The following is a 22,461-nucleotide window of genomic DNA, read 5'->3' on the forward strand; positions in this document are numbered from 1 at the left end:
TATGTATACGGAATTTAAAATGAGAATTCAAATATATACGTATGTATTTGAATTTATTTTCATATAAATCCATGTAACAAATATAATGCCACAAAACACAAGATGTGTGTGTGTGTGTGTCGGTCACTGACTTAGTACTTTACAATATATTTATATACGTTTTAAATGAATAAAAAGTGAAACCAATTTATTTCTAAGGTCCTTTGTTTTAGGACTTTAAAAAATTACAAAAAGTGACTAATGAATAATGAATAAGTTGTGCATTATCAAGATAGGGCCCAAAATTACATATATAAAATAGGCCCAAAATACATTGCATTTGATAGTGCGTTACGACTCACTGAGATGATGATGTGGCATTAAAGCTTCTTTAGTCTGGCTGTACAATGAAGATACTTTAGTCCACAGCTCTAAAACAATAAAATGGAACCGTTTGAGAGCCTATAAAAGGCACTGGGAACTAATGAAAAAATTACTTGACCGGACCAAGTCTGCATGAGTAATTAATGGGTTTTGGATCAGATCCGACATGGTTGGTCTGATTTGGATTTAAAATTTTATTTAATAATTAATAAATATGTTGGTCTGATTTGGATTTAAAATTTTATTTAATAATTAATAAATATTTTTAAATGCATTGCATAATACATATGCGGACCGAATAGCCATATCTTATGTGGTTGCTCTCCGCATACGTAGCATACGTATATACGGCCGCATATGTGCGGCCATATGAACTGAATTTTATTACACTGGTCACTAATAGAGGTGGCAATGAGCTGACAATGAGTTGCTAAAGAGCGAACTAAGTCTCACTCATAATTAGTTTTTTGTGGATCAAACTAAGAGAGCAAGTTTGGATTTTAGATCTCGAGCTAAAACTACTGTTTAAGACTGACTCGTGGCTTGTCCGAGCAAAAGCCGAGCTGACCTGTTACGAGTTATTGGTAGATTCTTAAATTTATATATTTTCTATCTTAAATTTTCATAGTACATCTTATTAATTATGGCTCAAACAGAATGACATTTATATGACTAATTATTGAGGAATACTCTAATTAATTCAAGTGCAACTAAGCAAATTAATTACCATAAATTAAGTTCGTAGCTAAATTAATACATATTAAAATATCAAATTCCTGAATTCATACAAACATAGTTCACAGAATGAATTCATGCATACCAAATCAAATAAATTCATACAAAATTAACTTAATTGCTTATAATTAATTCACAAATATTTCATACAAAATTACCAATCAACTTAAGAACAGTTCAAAGTGTAATTACCATAACGCTGGCTATAACATCCATAGACCATAATATCCCCCAATCTAAAGTGAACGGATACGGTTAAAATATTAAACTACGTATAGTAAATGGCTCGTTAATGACCAAGTTGGCTCGTGCCAAGCCAGGTCAAACTCACACTCATTAATTCTGACTCAAGTCTATGGTGAACGAGCTAGTTTTAGCTCGGTCTACTAATGAACAAGTTGTTACCGAGAAAAAGTCCTTGGGAGAGTAATTTATTGTTACCATAAGTGCCAATTTTTTTATATTAATATCTATCATTTTATAGAAAATAACACAAATATCTATGTTTTTCTTGTAATTTTAAAAAATGCCTAAACTGTCAATAAATTCAGCGGTCCACTTTCTTTCTCAATCACCAAGATTCTCGACGGTCCAAAAAGAAAGTGGACTGCCGAGTTTCTTGGCGGCTCAGATTATATATATATATTTTTTTTAATTTGAGGTGAATTTGATGAGAAGATAAAATTAGTGTTATTTAAATCGAAAGAAATGTAACTAGAAAATAAAAAGAGATATTATTTGTTGTTGCCACGTGCACAGCACATGATTTATAATTAAGGGGACAGCTTGGGTTTTTCATTTGAAATGGGCGAATTGTTCGATCAGAGCTGTTCCATTCTTATCTTTCGAGTGAATGAAGCATGGGATATGTTATCATCGGTTTTAAGTCGCACGGATACTTTCATGATTTGTTTGGATTTAGTGCATATGAATTTTGGTTCCGTATCCTTCCTACTCATCTGACTTCAAGCAAATTGAAACGGATGGCCTAGAATAATCTCCGCCGGGCTAACTTCAATCCGTTGCCTATAGAGACTGTAGGAATCCGTTTTGAGATTTGCGCTAGGTTAAAAGAATCGTCTGATCGTAATTATCCTTAGTCAAGTAAAGAGGTACTTGGCCTGACTTTCTCATTGGAGTCACGAAGATCGTTATCTACTTATCGGAGTTGCTCTTCTTGTCCATAAAATGAACTTTTGCGGTTGTTGTGTAAGAATAGTAGAATTGAACTTTAGTCTATGCTGAGGAGTTTATGTTATGTTGTCTTAAGAACGTTTAGTTCATAAATAGAGGCTATGAAGGCTTAGTTTAGGGATAGTAGTGCTTTAAGACTCAGGTATGGTTTAAGATTATAGATAAATGAAGGCTAAAGAAGGTGGTCTTAATTCTCGCTAAGGAACTGATGTTTCAAAATATTAATCGATTAAAAAATTTAAAAGAGACATAAGAAGGCTAAAAAAAGTGTTTATTTTTTTTTTATCTTCTTCAATATTTTTTACCTAGAGCAATAGATATAAAGCAGTATCAGATTTATTCATGATCAAACGGTTCTCATATTTTCCTACCATTATATAATCTCTAATAAAATTAACGGAATGTTTTATCAGAAGGGTAATATAGTCATTTTAACAGAAAAACGTTCCCTTCTATTTCCTACGTCTTCGCCTCTTTCCTTCCTCGCTTCGTCTGTAGTCTCTCTTTTCTCCTCACTTCATTCCTCTAGCGTAAAGATCGTGTCAGCTCTTTGGCAAGTGTCTGTTTGGTGGCAGGTTTGTGGGCCCATGGCCTACGGGCTGTGTTTCATTTAGCTTCTTCGTTTCAGGTCCTTTTATAGAATGAAATTATATGGTATGGCAAATATGGTACTTGTTACCAAGTTATACTAACTTTTGTCGAAATACCTCGGGTTGTTAGCTTTGTATTTGCACATTGAGGTTGCATCAAGCCATAGTTGGTCAATTGTAAAATAACACGAAATTGGTCAAGTTAAGAATAATTTCCCAATTAATGCTATGATACAAATTTTGTCTAATCAAGGCTTAATTTCGATTTTGAAAAAAATGGTAATGTCATTGTGCTAAACTGGGTTTGCAGAAAGCATGCTTTAATGGACACTGAATGGTTAATGGGTTTAATATTTACAAATTTGACCACTTGAAATGTAGTTAAATAAACTATACCAGTTAGGGCTAGTACTAGCAGTTCTATAGGGCAGCACCAAAATTCCCTAATTATTCCTTATCGCACTATATTATGAACAAACAGAATTGCAATAACTTGCTAATGTTGTAATGCTACAAAAGAACGCAATATGAAAATTTTATAGCAATACAAAACTTGGAATAACACATGCAAAACAGTATACTGACACTAGTGGACATCTATAATAACACATGTAAACATATCCTGTTCTATTTGGAAGAATCCAAATGAGATATGCTTTACTGGTAAATCAATTAAGGAAAATAGAAACATAATTCTTCTAATTATTTCTCTTATACACTATTGGACAAGACATGTAAAAGAAGAGCTCTGCCTTGCTACTAGGAACTGGGTGCCTGGAGATGTGGATAACATTCCTCTGCAGGAATGATACTCTACTGAACAGCATATTGGAAAATTTGCTATATGCGCAGCAAAAAAAAAAACTTTTCCAAACCAATTTTCTAATTTTGCTCTTTCTAGCACAACTCTGTTTCATACAAATAATATACTGGATTTTCTGAACTGCTCAGAAAACAGAAACTCTTTCATTCATTTGCTCTGTCTAGCACAACTCTGTTTCATACAACTAATATACTGGATTTTCTGAACTGCTCAGAAAACAGAAACTCTTTCATTCATTTGCTCTGTCTAGCACAACTCTGTTTCATACAAATAATATACTGGATTTTCTGAACTGCTCAGAAAACAGAAACTCTTTCATTCATTTGCTCTGTCTAGCACAACTCTGTTTCATACAACTAATATACTGGATTTTCTGAACTGCTCAGAAAACAGAAACTCTTTCATTCATTTGCTCTGCCTAGCACAACTCTGTTTCATACAAATAATATACTGGATTTTCTGAACTGCTCAGAAAACAGAAACTCTTTCATTCATTTGCTCTGCCTAGCACAACTCTGTTTCATACAAATAATATACTGGATTTTCTGAACTGCTCAGAAAACAGAAACTCTTTCATTCATTTGCTCTGTCTAGCACAACTCTGTTTCATACAACTAATATACTGGATTTTCTGAACTGCTCAGAAAACAGAAACTCTTTCATTCATTTGCTTTCGTTACAAAATCATCTCTACTTACATAGTTAATATACCTAATACAAAATCTATTTTTAGATCTCCAGTACTTCCATAACATTCTAAAATTGATAAATGCTCCTTAATAATCTATGCTAAATAGAGATATTCTAATTAAATATTCTGACTACTAATCTAAATAGAGAAATATGCTACTATAGCTTCAGACAACTACTTTTAGAAAATAATCACAGCAACTTCGATCAATTTTTAACAGAGCAGCTCATGGTGACAGATGAAGCATTTGATGAAGCTAGAGAAGAAGGGACTCAGTAGAAGTCTAGAAGGCTATTTTTATAACTTTTGATATGTTGAATAAGTTTTTTGTGCGAGTTATATGTGTGGCAAAAACATCCCTTATGCTAACTATGTTGTTCTCGTTATGGTACCTGTGTGCCAGTACCAGTGTTTTGGGTACCAGGATAGTTAGTTGGCAAGTAAAAATTTTAAGTAGTTTCTAATTCCTATCAGCCGGTAGGAGTAAACGTATGGTTTGTTTCCATGCACCTTGTGTCTTGAAGTGATTTAGTTAGTGATATCAGACAAATGTTGTTGTTATCACTAGCTAAGTAACGCTCCGTCTAATTTTGTTTTCTGGAAAGTACTGCTTTTGGCTTAATAACTTTTAAATTGAAATATACATTGTGCTCTATGAACTAACTACCATCGACATATATCCTTGCAGCAACTAACTAATGTTGATCTCGCCAATAGCATATGCTGATCATGCACACTCCACAATAAAACCTCCAATAATTATTTTTTGATTGGTAATGTGTGCTTGTATGCTTGACTCATTGTTATATTATCAACAAATAAAGAGGAGACAATAAAACCTTGGTAGCACCTACCAAGTTTTCAAAAAAACAAACAAATAAAGAGGAGACAGTTGAAATATCCTTATTATTTTGTATTCATCATGTCTTTGTTTTTTAAATTTATATATCAAAGTAAAACCGTTAAATGTGATATATTTTATTTTCTCTATATGCACATAAAAAATTATCACTATTCAATTTTAGTTTTATATAAATGAATAATTTAAAAATCAATGCCACAACTTATTCACATCAATATATTTTTGCAAACTCTTGATAACAATTTAAATAAAGTTAAATATTATAATTATTTATATTTGCATAGAGAAAATAATGTCGATGTTAACTAATATTTTATTTTGATATTTGAGTTTTAATTTAAAGTTATTAAAATTTTAAAATAGAGATACAGAAATGAGACATATCAACTTTCTCGATCCAATAAAATATGCACAAACCTGACCTTTAATTTCAAAGAATATTGGGCCCTGAACTAAAGCCCATGAGGTCGACCGGCTTTTTTCATTTAAAAAATATTGGAGTTCTGTCTGTTCGGTCCAACCAGTTATAAATATTTTGCATACGAGCCCATGAGCCCATGAGCCCATGAGCCCATGAATATCCCCTAATTCCACGTATCAATTGGTTAGGCCGCTATTTCTTTTTTATTTATTAGCAAATAATGTGGTCTAAATGCATTAAACTTTAACAGCTTCAATTGTTGGTCACTGCATGCCTAACTTTCCATTACCTAGATATATAGAGTTTGATCATAGATAAATTATGATGAAAGAGAACAATGTACATGCAGTTGGCGCCTCAAACCTTTCATTTTGCATGATGCAAAAGTTGGGTAATGAAGTATCTCTCTATGGCACATATATAAATCCATGCATACGGTAATATTAATTAATTGTCCTTAAAAGTTAAATGTGAAAAACAGAGAGAAATTCCATCAGAGCATATATCTCCAAATATGCAAGAACCATATAATAGAGCATATATCTCCAAATATTATTTCTTCTTCCACTATTTATATCCTTCATCACAGACAAATATCAACTTAAGAGAACAAAATTGAGAGAAAGATCAGTAGTGATATAAAGAACTGGCCATAGATAGTCATGCATAATGAGGTAGTGAGTTGAATGCAGCCAAGGATGACTTGCCGGAAACTGAATAAACCCAATTGCAATGAGAGTTGGTGTTTTTGCAAAATTGCCGGCAAGTTGTCCTTGGCTCCGTATGGCTCTCTTCTTCTCACGCTCGGCTTTTTCATGGATACTAAGGCATCTACACATTTGTGTAAGGTTCTCGCACCGTGTACCATGTTGTGTTAAGCTTGATGATGGTGTACAAGCTAAAGATGGTGGACCAGTTCCATATGGATGTTTTGAGCTGGACCCGGCTTACTTGCCAGTGGGTTTGTTGCAGGCTAAGGAGACAACAAATTAGGTTTGTAGTGAGTAGTGACAAAAAATTAAAATTCAGAATAATTTGGTATATTTTAAGTTACTATATGTGACCCCCATTTTAGTGAAAAGATCTAAGGTTCAGGTTTAGGTAATCACCAACTTTTGAGAAATAAGATCTGAACCTTACATAAACCCAATAGTGACATGTGATATTGGCATGTAATCTGGCTGGTGAGTTGTCATCTTTCCTCGTATTCTAGACAAGCAATAATTTGTTCTCTCTTCATTTTGAACTCATTTTTTATTAACTAAAATATGGCAATTTCCCTGAATATACCTAATTTCTTGAATAGAAATATTTCGGATAAGCAATGTACAGGGAAGGTTTTTGTTGATAAATTAGAATATTAGCCTCAGACTATATAAAGGGTCAGGTCAACCTTCTCTCTTGTAAAAATACACAATAGAAAAAATATTCAAAAAGACTTTTTTTCCTCAGATTTGCATCTCAATACAGAAAATCAAAATAAGCTATATAAAAGTGCATACAACTTGAAACCTTAAGAAATTATACTAAGATAAACGAATCTGTGACCTATTTCTCAAATATTTTAAGAAATCTTACTGATAAAATGAATGAATGGATCTTTAAGAATTCTGAAAAAATTTTAAATAGAAAATAATGAATTGGAAAATTAAATTGAAGGAAAAACATCGTACAAGCAATACAGAAAATTGAAAAAAATAATAATAATATGAACTTGGGCTGACAGATGGGTTCCACCAGTCAGACCCCTGACACACCAAAGGCTACACAGTTCCCTTATTCTTTTTTCTTATCCCTCTTTTATTTCCTCTCGCCTCCTCCTTCTTTTTCTTCTCCTCACAAATTAACAGCCCCTACTCTCTCTCCACTCTGCAATGTAGTTCACTTGATTACTTGACAGTCGCTAGAAATATTATATTTGTGTAGTGACTGAAGATTAACGACATCCACAGTAAAATTAGGTAGCCTCCATCACCAAAAGGAGCTAGACCGACAATGTAGTATGCTGAATTATGAAAATTATGTTGATGAATTATTTATATTCTTTATGTAGCCGAATCAATGTTGTAAAAAATGGTGGTTTAGTCCGATTTATCGACCGATTAGTCGTTGATGGTGATCAAACTGTTACAAATCGTCCGTTTTCATTTATATAAACAATAAATTAGTCATTTTTATTATTCTTTTTTTTCCTATATTTATATGTTATTTTTATATGTATTATACTTTGTCTTATCTTATTTGAGCTTTTTTAAAGATAATTTCATAATATTTTATTAATTAACAAAACTAAGTAAAAATAAGTTTATTTAATAAGATTGATGAGTTAAAGTAAACATTTTTAATAATTATAAGTATATGCACATAACTTTAATAAAAACGTAAAATTATCCATAAAACTCTATTTAATTGTTTAACAGTATCTCGTTTGTTCGACGAACACATACCGTTATTTACAACACTGGGCCGAATTATGAACTTAAGTGACATAATATTATGGTTGTTTAACAATTTCTTGTTTTGGTTGAATGGCTCGTAGTTATGTAGCTTTTCGTATAATTGAGAAAGCAAGGACCAATTAATTAAGGACCTATTAATATATTGGTTTCGGTATTAATTGGTTGAATGACTGGTAAAATGGAATTTCTGTAGAAATAGAGGTAAATGGTTTTTTTTTTTTTTTTTGATGGTAAATAAAAAATTTCGGGTTCCATTACTGGGTCGAATTGGGACTATTATTACAATAACGGGCCCCTTGGCCTTTTTACTGAAAAAGAGAATGAGAATGTCAAGCTCTTTGAGCTTCGTTCCATTTCCATATTTGTGATGTCCAACTAGAGGTGCAAACGGATCGGATATTAGACGGATACGGATACGGATATCTGCTTTTTATAATAGTGAATAACACAATTTTTTTTTATAATTCATACTAAATTATATAATATATATCTACTATTCGGATACGGATAATTAAAATTCAAGACCATCACTACTACAGAAATGGTCATTGTACACTGCACATTGTACACGGATTCGATAATTTTACCTAAAAACCGTGGAGAAATTCTAATTTTTTGGAAGCCCGAAATATGTGTGGGATCTCTACACGGATGTTTACTAAAGAATCAGTGTAGAAAGCCGTGAGAGAGCTACACGGACGTTTATTAGGAAATGTACACGGATTATTATTTAAATAACAGTGTAGAAAGCCTTGAGAGAGCTACACGGATATTTAATTAAAGAACCGTGAAGAAAGGTCGGCATTGTACACGGGTGTTTGTTTAAATTAAAGTGTAGAAAGCTTGTGAGAGCTACACGGCCGTTTCATAAAAAGCTGTGTAGAAAGGTGTCAATTATACACGGTTTTTTGTTTAATTAATAGTGTGCAAAGCTGTTAAAGAGCTACACGGACGTTTAATAAAAAAAGCCGTGTAGAAAGGTTATTTTAGGGTTTTGCCGTTTTGGTTATTAAAGGGCGCGCCTTTTCCATCACCAAGTTGGTTATATAAAAGGCGTTCTCCTTCCAGCGCCGATTTGATCAACTCTCTCTCTGATCTGATCACTTGGGACTTTCGGAGGCGGATGAAGATCATATTTTAATAAAGAAAGAGCTAATCGAATAAATAGTCGGATGAAGATTTTCCAAAAAAGGGGAAGAGGTGAGATGAAGAACCTTCAGAGCGGATGAAGAGTCGAATGAAGAGTCGGACGACTCTTAATCCGACTCTGAAGGTTCTTCGTCCATCTCTTTTCCTTTTTTTTGAAGGTCCATCCAACTTTTTGGTTTTAGCTAGCTATTTCTTTATTAAAATATGTATCTTCACCCGCTCTGAAGAGTCGGATGAAGAGTTGGAGAAGGACCTTCAAACCAGATGAAGAGCCAGTCTGATTTGTGCGCTAAAGTGTTTTTGGAGGATAATTTCAGAGCCGGATGAAGAGTCGGATGAAGGACCAGAGCCGGATGGGGAGTCGATGAAGTGTCGGACGATCTCGTCCGACACTTCATCCGACTCTCTATCTGATTCTGAGTGTCCTTCATATTTCAGTGCTTCCAGTCCTTAAAAGAATTTTCTAGTTTATATGGATTTAACTTTTGTAATTAATGCTCAATAGGAATTTGTAATTTTTGTATAAATTAGTGTTATTGAATTTTTTGTTCAAATTGCTATGTATGTTTTGGAATTGTGGATTTTAAATGTCTTCCTCTGTTTTGGAAATTGTTTGTTTTGCTATCCGAAAAACATAAAAAAAAAAAACAATGCTACACGGACGTTTAATAAAGCGCCGTGTAGAAAGGTATAATAAAAAAAGGTTTTCTGTTTTAATTAATAGTGTAAAAAACAATTCTACACGGCTGTTTATATAAAAGTCCGTGTAGCTCTCTCGACTTTCTACCCACATTTATAGCTAAATGTCCGTGTAGAAAGGTTTAGGGTTACAAAAAGCTTTTTCGAGCAGGCTTCCAGCACCGTTTTGATCAATTAATACTCTCTCTCTCTCTCTCTCTCTCTCTCTCTCTCTCTCTCTCTTTCTCTCTCTCTCTCTGTATTGAATTGGTCTGATTTCTGCGCAAACCGGAGCTGAGATCTTTGAAGTTAATTTGCATTTCTCCTCTCTATCCTGCTAGCTAGGTTAGTCTTCCTCTTTTCTCTCGCTAATTTTCTGGTACTTATTATTGCTTGATTATTTAGGTCAATTATTTATTAATGCATGCATGCTTGATCTGTTAAGGTAATGTAAATAATTAGTGTATTGTGGTCCAATAACCGACCTATTGATGCTTTTAGGTCCATGCCCGTTCAAAATTAATCTAATAGGGATTAATTTTGGATAGTCCCTCGTTTGGGACTGCTATTTGAATATTGTGTCTCATTTAGGATGTGAACAGATTAATTAGCGGGATTTAATTAGTGTTTGAGAAAAATTCGTCAGCATTTCTCCTTATTGCTCCTACGAGTATGTGGTTTACGCATACTTGGGGAGTTAAGGGGAAATGCTGTCGAATTTTTCTTAAACACTAATTAAATCCCGCTAATTAATGTGTTCACATATGAGGCATAATATTCAAGGAGTGGGTTACGATTGTAAACCGGCCCGTTTGTAAGCCAAGAATTTGTAACAATGTATGTTGCTCGACCACCATGACTAATTGGAATCATTCTTTTAATTTAATTTACAGATGGATCGAAGTTGGATGTACGAATTGCGACGTGATACTGCAGAATATTTGGCTCGCGTTGATGAGTTCATAAAATGTGCCGAGAGTTATAGAGTGAAGACAAAGGATAACGACATCTTGTGTCCTTGTAGAGATTGTAGCAATTTTAAAAGATTTGGGGACTTGGAAGAAATTAGAGCTCATTTGATTTGTCGGGGATTTCAGAAGAGATATATGTGTTGGTTTATGCATGGTGAGAAAATTGGGGAATGTAGTGCTACCAATAGAAATTTTGTTTTGGAAGACAGTGTTGATATTAATGTAGAATTTGTTGATAATTTTGAGCTTCATTCCAACGATGATTTTGAGAATGTCGAAAATTTTGATAATCTACTTGAACTTAATTACAACGAGGATGATTGTGTGAATATTGATGAAAATGCAGAATACGATTTTATTGAAAATCTAGAAGACATGTTACGTAATGCATGTGGAAGATGAAATTAGTGATAAAAATTATAAAAAATTTCAGTATATGTCTAATGAATCCAAAAGGCCGTTATATCCCGGGTGTACCAAATTTTCAAAACTATCAGCTGTGTTGAAATTGTTGAACTTAAAAGCAGACAATGGTTGGAGCGACAAGAGTTTCACGTCCTTATTAGAGCTCTTACGAGAAATGCTCCCAGATAACAACGAGTTACCCTGTACAATATATCAGGCGAAGAAGTTGATCTGTCCAATGGGCTTGAAGGTCGAAAAAATACATGCTTGTCCGAATGACTGTGTATTGTACCATGGAGAGTACGAGGCCATGCATGTTTGTCCTAAATGCGGTGTTTCACGGTACAGACGTAAGAACCAGGACACTGACGATGGTAACGATGAAGGAAACAAGGGTCGGGCTCCGGCTAAGTCGATGTGGTATTTTCCGATAATACCGAGATTCAAACGGTTATTTGCAAATCCCAAAGATGCGAAATTATTGCGTTGGCATGAAGACGAGCGCAAAAGGGACGGTAAACTAAGACACCCAGCTGATTCTCCTCAGTGGAGAAACATTGATAGAGATTTCACAGAATTTGGTGGCGAATCAAGAAACCTTAGGCTAGGGTTGAGCACAGACGGAATGAGTCCGTTTGGAAGCATGAGCAGTCGGCACAGTACTTGGCCAATTCTTATATGCATCTACAATCTTCCTCCTTGGTTGTGCATGAAACGCAGGTATATAATGATGTCATTACTAATCCAAGGACCCAGACAACCCGGAAATGACATAGATGTATATCTCGCACCATTAATTGAGGACCTCCAAAAATTGTGGAGGGATGGCGTCCGGGTGTGGGATGCGTACGGCAAAGAGCAATTTGAGCTGCGGGCCATGGTATTTTGCACCATAAACGATTTCCCCGCGTACGGAAATTTATCGGGCTATAGTACTAAAGGAGCAAAAGCGTGCCCTATCTGTGAAGATGACACGCAAGTGCTGAGGTTGAAAAATTGTAAAAAGAATGTTTTCATGGGGCACCGTAGGTTTCTTCCTATTAATCACCCATACCGTAAGAAGAAGAAAGAATTCAACGGGAACACTGAGCTTGGAGTGGCACGTCGTCCGTTAGACGGGAAGGGTGTCTTCCTGCTGGTTAAAAATCTTAAAGTTGTTTTCGGAAAATGTGCCAAAGCACCACCGAAAAATATTTGGAAAAAGAAGTCCATATTTTGGGAGCTACCGTACTGGGAATATTTAGAAGTGAGACACTGCCTAGATGTCATGCATATTGAGAAAAATGTATGCGACAGTCTGATCGGCACATTGTTGAATATTCCGGGGAAGACTAAAGACGGTATCAATGCTCGAAAAGACATGGTGGAAATGAAAATACGACCCAAGCTTGCACCGCAGGATAAAGGGAAGCAAAAGGCATACCTACCTCCCGCAATGTGCACAATGTCGAAGACCGAGAAAACAAGCTTCTGTAAATGCCTTCATAGTATTAAAGTCCCATTAGGGTATTCTTCGAATATTAAGAAGCTTGTGTCGATGAAGGACATGAAATTGATTGGTCCGAAATCCCACGACTGTCATGTTTTAATGACACATATGATTCCTGTTGCAATCCGGGGAATTTTACCAAAGCCCGTTCGACAAGCCATCACGAAACTTTGTTTTTTCTTCAATGCAATTAATTCCAAAGTGATAGACCCGCTAAAATTGGACGCTCTGCAAAAGGAGGTCGTCGTTACTCTCTGCCATCTTGAGATGTATTTTTCGCCATCTTTTTTCGATGTTATGGTTCACCTTGTTGTTCACCTGGTGAGGGAAATTAAGATTTGTGGTCCCGTGTTCCTGCGGTATATGTATCCATTCGAGAGATTCATGGGTATTTTGAAAAGTTACGTAAGGAGCCGACATCGGCCCGAAGGTAGCATCGTAGAAGGATATTCCACGGAAGAGGTGATTGAGTTTTGCACCAACTACATGACCGGTGTTGGTCCTATTGGCGTTCCAAAATCTCGATACGAGGGAAGGCTCCAGGGAGTAGGGACTATTGGGTTGAAAGCCATAGTTGCTGATAGAGATAAACTGTTAAAGGCACATTTTATCGTACTACAGCACATGGCAGATGTCACTCCCTATATAGATGAGCACATGGCAATCCTTCGACAACAGAACTACACGAGAAGTCAGAAGTGGATTACTGATGAGCATAACCGTTGTTTCATAGGATGGCTGAAAGAAAGAGTGAAGTCACACTCCGAAATGTCGCCCGTAAGTGAAACGGTTAGATTGCTGGGCCAAGGACCCCAAATGGTTGTTAGAACATTCCAAGGATACGAGATTAACGGATATACATTTTACACTAAATTACAAAGTGATAAGAGCACCATGCAAAATAGTGGGGTGACGTTGGTGGCGACGTCTCAAGAATTCAGTAGATCAGGGGATGCCCGGCCTGTAATGGCATCAAAGTCATATTACGGTGTTATTGAAGAAATTTGGGAGCTCGTTTACAATGCTCACCTCAGCATTCCCTTGTTTCGGTGTCAATGGGTCGAAGACCGTGGTGTTAAAGTTGATAACGACGGGTTCACAGTGGTAGATTTTAACAAAGTCGGGTATGTTGATGATCCGTTCATACTCGCCAAGCAAGCAACCCAAGTCTTTTATGTCACTGACCCGAGTGATGCTAGGTGGAGCATCGTCTTACCCAGAAAAAGAAGGATTGTTGGGATAGAAAACGTAATCGACGAAGAAGAGTACGACCAGTTCGATGAGATACCTCCATTTTGTGCCGATGTGCAAGCTGAGATAGCAACAACTACTGAAGAACAAGACGAAGCAAATTACATGAGATCTGACCACAGTGAAGGACTATGGGAAAATGTTCAAACAGTAGAAAAAAAAAGAAAAAGGAAAAAAAAAAACCAATGTAATATTTATTTCGTTTAACAGTGAACAATTTCATATTTATATTCTAGAAAAAACACAATTTATAATATTTATTTCTTTTATAATATTTCAGAGATGAATAGCCGAACGAAGAGTCAAACCATAAGATCACTTAAGGTTAGTTCTATAATCTATCTCTGAATATTAATTTGTTTCTCATTAATTTGTATAATATGTATTAATGACTCGAATAGATAAGCATAGTTTATTTGCATTACTGATGAGATCTTTGGATGACTGTAAACCGATAATATTTATTCCTTTTATTTGTTTATTTATTCCCGTTTAGCTCTGTTATTATTTTTTATTTATTAATATTATTTTAATGACTAATTGCTTTTCTACACGGACATGTAGTTAAATGTCCGTGTAGCTCTCTTTTAGCTCTGTATTTCTTTTTTTGCATATTTTAAAATGTTTAAAAACCTTTCTAAATGTTCGCAGCCATTTTGCATTTATTCTTAAGTTTTTACATTTATTATTTAAACTGGAAAAGGAAACAACGCTCCAAACTCAATATTTATGTAAGTACCAAAAAAAATCCGTTTAGAAAGGTTTTCCACACGGACTTTTAATTAAGTGTGGAAAACCATTCTAAACGGATTTTTAATTAAAACTCCGGGTAGAAAGGTTTTTCACACGGACTTTTAACTAAAAATCCGTGTAGAAAGGTTTTTCACACGGACTTTTAACTAAAAATCCGTGTAGAAAGGTATTCCACACGGACTTTTAGCCCTACATTGTGTATACAGGTTTTTAATTTCCTAAATTTTTTTCTATTTTATAATTAAATATAACATCATTTTGTACTGCTAAGTTATATCTATAAATTAATTATTTACATAGCATCATTTGTTCCATTCGAGCCTTCATGATTTTTTACTCTTTTACATGTATTAATTATGATCAGGCTTTTGCATCGTTGGAACTTACGATTATTAAATAAAAGAAAATTGAAAGGGCACCATATTCATTCCCTAACCCTTTAGTAATCAGAGCCATATTTATTGACCAAAACCATTAGAACGAATCGTACACGGACGTTTAATCAAACGTCCGTGTAGAAATAGGTATTTTAATTAAGACGTCCGTTATGCATGAATCCTGTAAAATGTTGCATTTATTTTGAAGCGCGGAATTCGAATAGTTGCCTTTCTATTTAATTATCTGAGAAGACGATCAAAACAACTTCATAATTCTATATAATCCGAGAAACTCCATTACAAAACAATCTGAATTGTACAATTCTTTTGAACTTACTTCTTTAATTTGTTCCCAGTAAAAATGGATCCCTACTCATCCGATGACTCACAAAATAACAGTGACTACTCAAACTCTAACGATTCAAATAGTTCTGAGAGTGAGTTCTTCCAGCAAACTGAAGGTTCAGACTCAGACGACTCACAAAACGACTCACCCACTGGAGGCATACAGTGCACAGTATGCCAAGAGGTCGGAAAATATGAGTGGTTGTTCCATTGCAACCACTGTCAAGACTCATACCACCCGTTATGCGTCTGCTCAGATACTTACCAAGGCAGCAGAGATCCGAGATACAATTCATGGATCTGCCCTGGGTGCGAGAACGATGACCAAGAAGAAGAAGATGATGACGAAGACGACGATGAAGAAGAAGAGGAGGGAGAGGAAGAGGAGGAAGAGGAGGAAGAGGAAGAGGCTGCTGGAGAAGATGATGAGGAGGAAGGAGAAGAGGAAGACGAGGAGAAGAGAAGGGCGAGGAAGAAGCAGAAAAAAAATGGTGAAGATCAAGAAAGCAGTGAAGACAAAAAAGATGAATCTTCAAAAAAAACCAAGAAATAGATTATTTTTATTTTTAATATTAAATAATTTATATTTCATTTGTCTATATTTTAATTGTTTATATTTTGTCTGTTTACATTTTATTAATATTTACTTAAATATTAATATAAATATGAGATTATTAATTTAACACGTTAATTTATATCTATAACATATTAACATTATTAATTATTTAGATAGCATCATTTATTTAACAAAAAAGAAAAATTTATAGAAAACAAAATGTTGATTAAATTAAACAAAATATATTACATCAAAAAGGATCCTGGCTAATACATCATATAACACAAAAAAAAACTGATTAAACAAGATACAGAAGAAGAAAACAAAAAAAGCTAGCTAAATTAATGAAACATGCCTTCATAAAGGCCCTGGCGCAACCCCGTCCTCCTCCTAATCCAGGGGCTTTTTGCCCTGATCCAGCGATCGCCCCTCCTTATGTACGGCTTTGGTGGTGGGTGCCCCCTTGGACTTCGGCGTGGCACATTTGAAGGCGGCCACGGCCATGTCCTCCTGTAGTTGGGAGGAGGCCTGAGATAGCCGGGAGGGACTTCGAAACCGGGGGGGAGTTCGAAATTAACACCAACCTCTTCGGGCAGGATGTAGCCGGAGGGCAATGGCCACGGCACATTTGAGGGGTGAGCACTGCCGGCCGGAGGGACTTCGGCCATTTCTACTTGCAAATAAAATTTATATAAATATATTGATCGTACTAGTTTTATATAGAATTTTGAAGAGCCGTTTCGTCTTCTAAGAATTTTAAATTAATAAATATTTGCACACGGACGTTTAATGAAATATCCGTGGAGACATTCTCTATCATTTCTAAACGGTTTTTTACTTAAACATCCGTGTAGAAAGTTAAAAGATTTGTCATTTAAACTGAAAATGTGCTTTTTAAATAATTATCTAATGGAAGTCGGAACGACGTCGCTTCAAACTCTGAAATTTTATTATTTATAAATATTTGAGTTTAGATGCAAATTAAGTTTAAAAATATAAAAAAACATAAAAATATGTCTTTACATTTCGAACTTCCCAAGGCGCGAATTTGTTTCCGCGAACGCATATAATTTATACACGGATTATTAATGAAATAACCGTCTAGAAATGTCTTCCTTGACGGATGTTTAATTAAATATCCGTGTATAAATGATTTGCGCGAAATAAAATGCGCGCTGGGTCGGCCATGGTCACTTTCTTTTCAAAATCCCTTCGTCTCCTCTAAACCCTAAACCCACGCGTCTCCTCCTCTCTCTTTCCGTGGTTCCTCTCTCTTGGTGCTGCCACTGTTGGTGTTTCGCTCTGTCCTCCTGTAGTTGGTGAACCTCTAAGCTCCTCTCGCTCGCTCGGTAGATTGTAGAAAGAACGATGACACATTCAGGTGAGGATAATGTTGAGAACGTAGCTGTGATGGATAATGTAGAAGGAGAGAATGTAGCTGTCATGGGAGAAGAGGTCTCGCAGGCTCGGCCTGAAAAAAGGAAAAGAGGTCCGACAATGTGCAAGAAGATCACTGAGAAGAAGGAAATATTGCCAATCGAATTCCACAAGAACGGCTGTGCGAAGGGTGATAATCGGGCAAAGTACTCAAATTTTTGCGCCACCACGGTGAAGAAACATGCATCTATCCTGGTTGAGCGCTGGGATCAGTTTGATCAAAATAAGGACAAGGACCAATGGTGGAACATTGTGAAGGTAAAGTACCTAACAATTCATTTTTTTTTTTGGAGTAGATGAACTTACATGCAGTAGTTTCGTTATCAATCAGGACCAGTGGAACATCGTGGACGACCTAAAAGACAAGATAAAGGGAGTGTCTTTGAAGATAATGAATGAAGCTTGGAAGCAATTCAAGAGCAGGTTGAAAACAGTTTACATGGATCAAGGGAAAGATCCGTTGCCAGTGTATCCTTGGCTGACACAAGAGGTGTGGGAGGAGTTCCAAGCTTTGAAGAAAACAGAAGAATTCAAGGTATGTAAATTTAGGTAACTCATTAGAGCATCTCCAACAGTGATTGCTTATGGATTGCTTATGCTGATGTGTCAATTGTTTCTGTAATTGCTGGGTTGTACGGCTATTGCTTATTTAGCAATTGTTGGAATTAATTTCATAATTGCTAATTTAGCAATTAATTTCAATTGCTGGATTGGAGATGCTCTTAGTTTTTATTCTTTCTCAATCTATACTCATCTTCCTTAAGTAATGGATTTACTTTGATATGTTCGAAGAAAAAAAGTGAGAAGGGCAGGAAGATAGCCAAAATGAACAAGTACCCGCACAAATTAGGGTCGGGTGGTTACGAGGGTAAGTCGAAAGAATGGGCTACAATTCTTTCGCAAAACCAACAGTCTGACTCACCCGTGGTTAAGATCAAAAATCCTAGGGGCCAAGATTGGCTCATGGGAAGATCTGAGATAACCGTTGAGGGGCGGATAGTACTCCCAAAAGACGTGGAGCCCGTTGCTCATAAAATGGTAAGAGCCTTTTGTTATAACTGTGTCATTCAAACAAAATCATAACTCTGTGTACATTACTTAGTGTTTTGTTATAACCAATTTTTTAATTAACAGTTGGAGGTGGAGGAGGAGGTCGTTTCTGGTACCCGGACTGTCGCAAGACAAGAAGATTCCTTGTCCTTGGCGCTCCCGAATCCAGAACACACCGGTCGAGTTAGGGGCAGAGGGGTCTACACGGGCTGGAAGGAGGAATTCAATGGAGCAAAACCCCGGAGAAGACCTCGTGCCAAGGTCAACAAAGACGAGATGGAATCAAGGTTGGCACAGGTGCGCCAGGAGGTACGCGAGGAGCTTTCAATGGAGTACAACCAGAAGCTGGCTGAGCTGGAATCAAGGATGGTGAACCAAATGCACCAAATTAGGCAGCCATCCGAGGACCGACCTCCCGTTTCTCCGGGAGTTCGGCGAAGCAGTCAGGCATCCGGGACCGAAGTGATAGGCGGCTTGGACAATCTAAAGGTAACCACTACTTGTTCATAATCGAAAGGTATTGTTGATTCTCGCGGTTAATTCGCTAGACAATATTATTTCATTCTAAAGACAACTAATTGCTGATAATTATTGCAGGAGGCCACAGCATGCGACCTCGTCATGTATTTCGGTACTAGTCCTCTGACCATTGCTAAGGGCATTGTATATCCTCCTGCAACCGGTGATCAGTTGAGGCCCAACTATCTCCGCGTAGCGATTGAGAAGATCACGCAGGATTGGGCTGTGAGAATACCTCTTCCTGTCCCTGTCGAGGAAATGGTGGTGCTTGATGATGCCCGCTATTCGACAGTCCAATGGCCGAAAAATCAAATTTTTTTGGACAATGTACGTAAACTCCAAATACAATAGGATATCTTATTCAAATCATTCTTTTCAAATACTTGAAAAAGACATATACAAAATTTGATACAGACACGAAGAGGTGAAACAATCAGTGAGGATGAAGCGTTGTCACCGGTACGGGACATGGAATTAGCCTTGGTGTCTGTTGCGCCAGAAGTGCCTGATGCGCCAGTGGATGCGCCAGTGGATGCGCCACTAGACCGTATGGGGCTCACAGCAGAAGAGGTTAGCCGTTTGCCTGGTCAGTTGAAGACTCTCCACGCCCACTTGATCAAGGCACCCAAGGACATGGCGGCTGTTACCTTCAGTGTCCCTCCCGGTATGTTTCTACACGATGGCAGGGAGGTCGTGCTGCCTTTCACAAAATTCAACGACTTTCTACAGGGCGCCTCGTCAAGCGATAAATGGCTCGATGTGGGAGTCATCACCGTTTTCCTCATGTTAGTGACCAATCAATTATTTATATCATGTGTATAGCACTCAAATATATACTCTAATGTAAAATGATGATTTTTCAGGTTCCTAGTCCAGAAATGCCGTGAGACCGCATCGAAAGGTAAGGTGAACTTGTGTGCACTTTTGGACCCCAGCAGAATTAATGGAAACATGTTGGAATGGTATGAGGATGATTGTGTCGATTACTTGCGTAAAGCGATGCATCATGCTCGTGAGGATCAAAAGAAATTTCTTCTCCTGCCATACCACCAAAGGTAGGTTACTTGTAACCCTTAATTGTTTATATTTTCAGTTAAACAATTACACAATGAACCATAGCAAACACTTGTGTCACCATTACATGCTGAAATATATATGTCACTAATTTTATGCTAAAGTACTACAATTCTTCTCCCCCCACAGCTCCCACTGGTGTTTGTTGGTGATTGTGCCACTTGAAAATACGATTTATGTCATGGATTCAAGCCGGCCCGACAAATCCATCACCACTCAGCAGTCCAAGAGAGTCATGCCTGTTATAATTAAGTAAGTTATCTAAATATCACTTGGTTTGATTTTTTTTTTTTATAATTGTGGAATTGCTAATTACAGTCACTCAATTTTGTAAGGGCTTTTCGGCAATATCTTAAAGAGGGTGGAGTGCAGAGCACGGGTAAGAGCAGAAATAAAATGAATGGGCTCTGGAAGGAGGTGAGCACACTATAATTTTATAATTTCATATTTTTGGGTTCAAAAATTTATTGTCATTCTGACATAGGCTGCTGAATGTAAATTTCAGTGCCCACAACAGATTGGCGGTTGGGAATGCGGTTATTACATGATGATTTTTATGTTTCACTTTGTTGAGCGCATACAATTCCAATGGCCATCATATCCGGTATGTAATTCATATGTTTTGCCTTGACTTGTCCATACAATTAATATTGATTTCCTCTAAACTTGTTTTATTAGTTGCATTGTTATAATTGCAATAATTTATTTCTATAAAGCAAAACAGAGATGTAGTTGCCATATTTTTGTAACTTGCATGTTTTGAATTTTTTGTAGTATTCACCAGAGTCAAAGAGTTACTCCAAGGAGCAGTTAGATCAGTTTAGATGTATGTGGGCAGATTTTTTTATAAAACAATTTTGTAAACCAGAATATGGATTTGTATGATTTTTGTATAATTCAGTGTACATGAATTTTGGATTAATTTTTGATATAATTTGGAAATTTCGAAAATTTAGGGGTTTTGGTATTCTTATTTTGGAAATTCTCTATTCTGGAATTGATCTGATTTTAAATGGCTGGAAAAACTGGAGGCTAGCCAAAAAAAGCAAAAATTTTTGAAAAACAGTAGTTCAATTATACACGGACATTTTAAAATTTATCCGTGTAGAAAGCTTTTTCCAAATTAAAAAAATAAAGAAGAAAATTAATACATACAATTATATATTAAAAAAATATTAAAAAATAATAGAGCTACACGGATATTTAATTATACATCCGTGTAGAAAGGTCATTCAATATTAAAAAATATTAAAAAATAAGAGAGGTACACGGATATTTAATTATACATCCGTGTAGAAAGGTGTTTCCACAATAAAAAAATAAAGAAGAGAATAAATACATAAAATTATACATTAAAAAAATATTAAAAAATAAGAGAGCTACACGGATATTTAATTATACATCCGTGTAGAAAGATCATTCAATATTAAAAAAATATTTAAAAAAAGAGAGGTACACGGATATTTATTATACATCCGTGTAGAAAGGTGTTTCCACATTAAAAAAATAAAGCAGAAAATTAATACATAAAATTATATATTAAAAAAATATTAAAAAGTAAGAGAGCTACACGGATATTTAATTATACATCCGTGTAGAAAGATCTTTCAATATTAAAAAAATATTAAAAAATAAGAGAGCTACACGGATATTTATTTATACATCCGTGTAGAAAGATATTTCAATATTAAACAAAATTAAAAAATAAGAGAGCTACACGGATATTTAGATAAATAACCGTGTAGAAATATAATTGTACACGGTTTTTTATGTAATAATCCGTGAAGCTCGGTTATGGAGAGCGCCAGTGTCAAGTATTTGTAAACGGCTGTGTATGTAATAATCCGTTTAGCTATTCAGTAATTGTACGCGGTAAATATCCGTGTGTATATATACAAGGATTTCTAAACCGTTACAGCCTACGCGGCGGGAAATCCGTGTAGCTCGCTTGTTTATGTCCGTGTATAATCACTTATTCTGTAGTAGTGCATATCCGTATCCGTATCCTCACTGATATTCGGATATCAGATATCCATATTAAATTTTCGGATACGGTCGGATAATATCCAACCCGTTTGCACCCCTATGTCCAGCTAATGTTGGTCCGGTCCATTGTTTTCGCCCGACAGCAAAATCAACTTGGCGTGGAATCTCCAAGGAGAACTACAGCTTTGTTGATGCGTTTCTGTTTGCAATTGGAGATTCGTGAGCATGTTGAATATCTGTTTTATTTTTCATTTTTGTATATATATGTCTTTATGGTTCAAAT

The 22,461-nt window shown here is 35.9% G+C and overlaps 2 protein-coding genes across 4 annotated transcripts in view; one reads left to right on the forward strand and one right to left on the reverse strand.

The window, feature by feature from the left end:
• LOC144557203 (disease resistance protein RPP13-like) overlaps positions 1-22,461 on the reverse strand; it is a 187,614-nt gene that overhangs the window by 45,259 nt on the left and 119,894 nt on the right. The window lies entirely within an intron of this gene.
• Positions 11,757-16,628, forward strand: LOC144556569 (uncharacterized). Its single transcript, XM_078304957.1, has 3 exons — positions 11,757-14,202; positions 15,568-15,865; positions 16,478-16,628. The coding sequence occupies exons 1-3, from the start codon at positions 11,757-11,759 to the stop codon at positions 16,626-16,628; spliced, it is 2,895 nt and encodes a 964-aa protein (XP_078161083.1).

The sequence above is a fragment of the Carex rostrata genome, chromosome 7, assembly GCF_964058835.1.
Source record: "Carex rostrata chromosome 7, lpCarRost1.2, whole genome shotgun sequence".
In the NCBI taxonomy this organism is placed as follows: Eukaryota; Viridiplantae; Streptophyta; class Magnoliopsida; order Poales; family Cyperaceae; genus Carex; species Carex rostrata.

Excerpts from the sequence above, each read along its gene's own strand:
- LOC144556569 (XM_078304957.1), top strand. The coding sequence starts at position 11,757 with ATGTGGTATTTTCCGATAATACCGAGATTCAAACGGTTATTTGCAAAT. Across the intron at positions 14,203-15,567 it reads TTACATGAGATCTGACCACA|TAAAAATGGATCCCTACTCA; the intron begins GTGAAGGACTAT and ends ATTTGTTCCCAG. Across the intron at positions 15,866-16,477 it reads AATTCATGGATCTGCCCTGG|GCCCTGGCGCAACCCCGTCC; the intron begins GTGCGAGAACGA and ends GCCTTCATAAAG.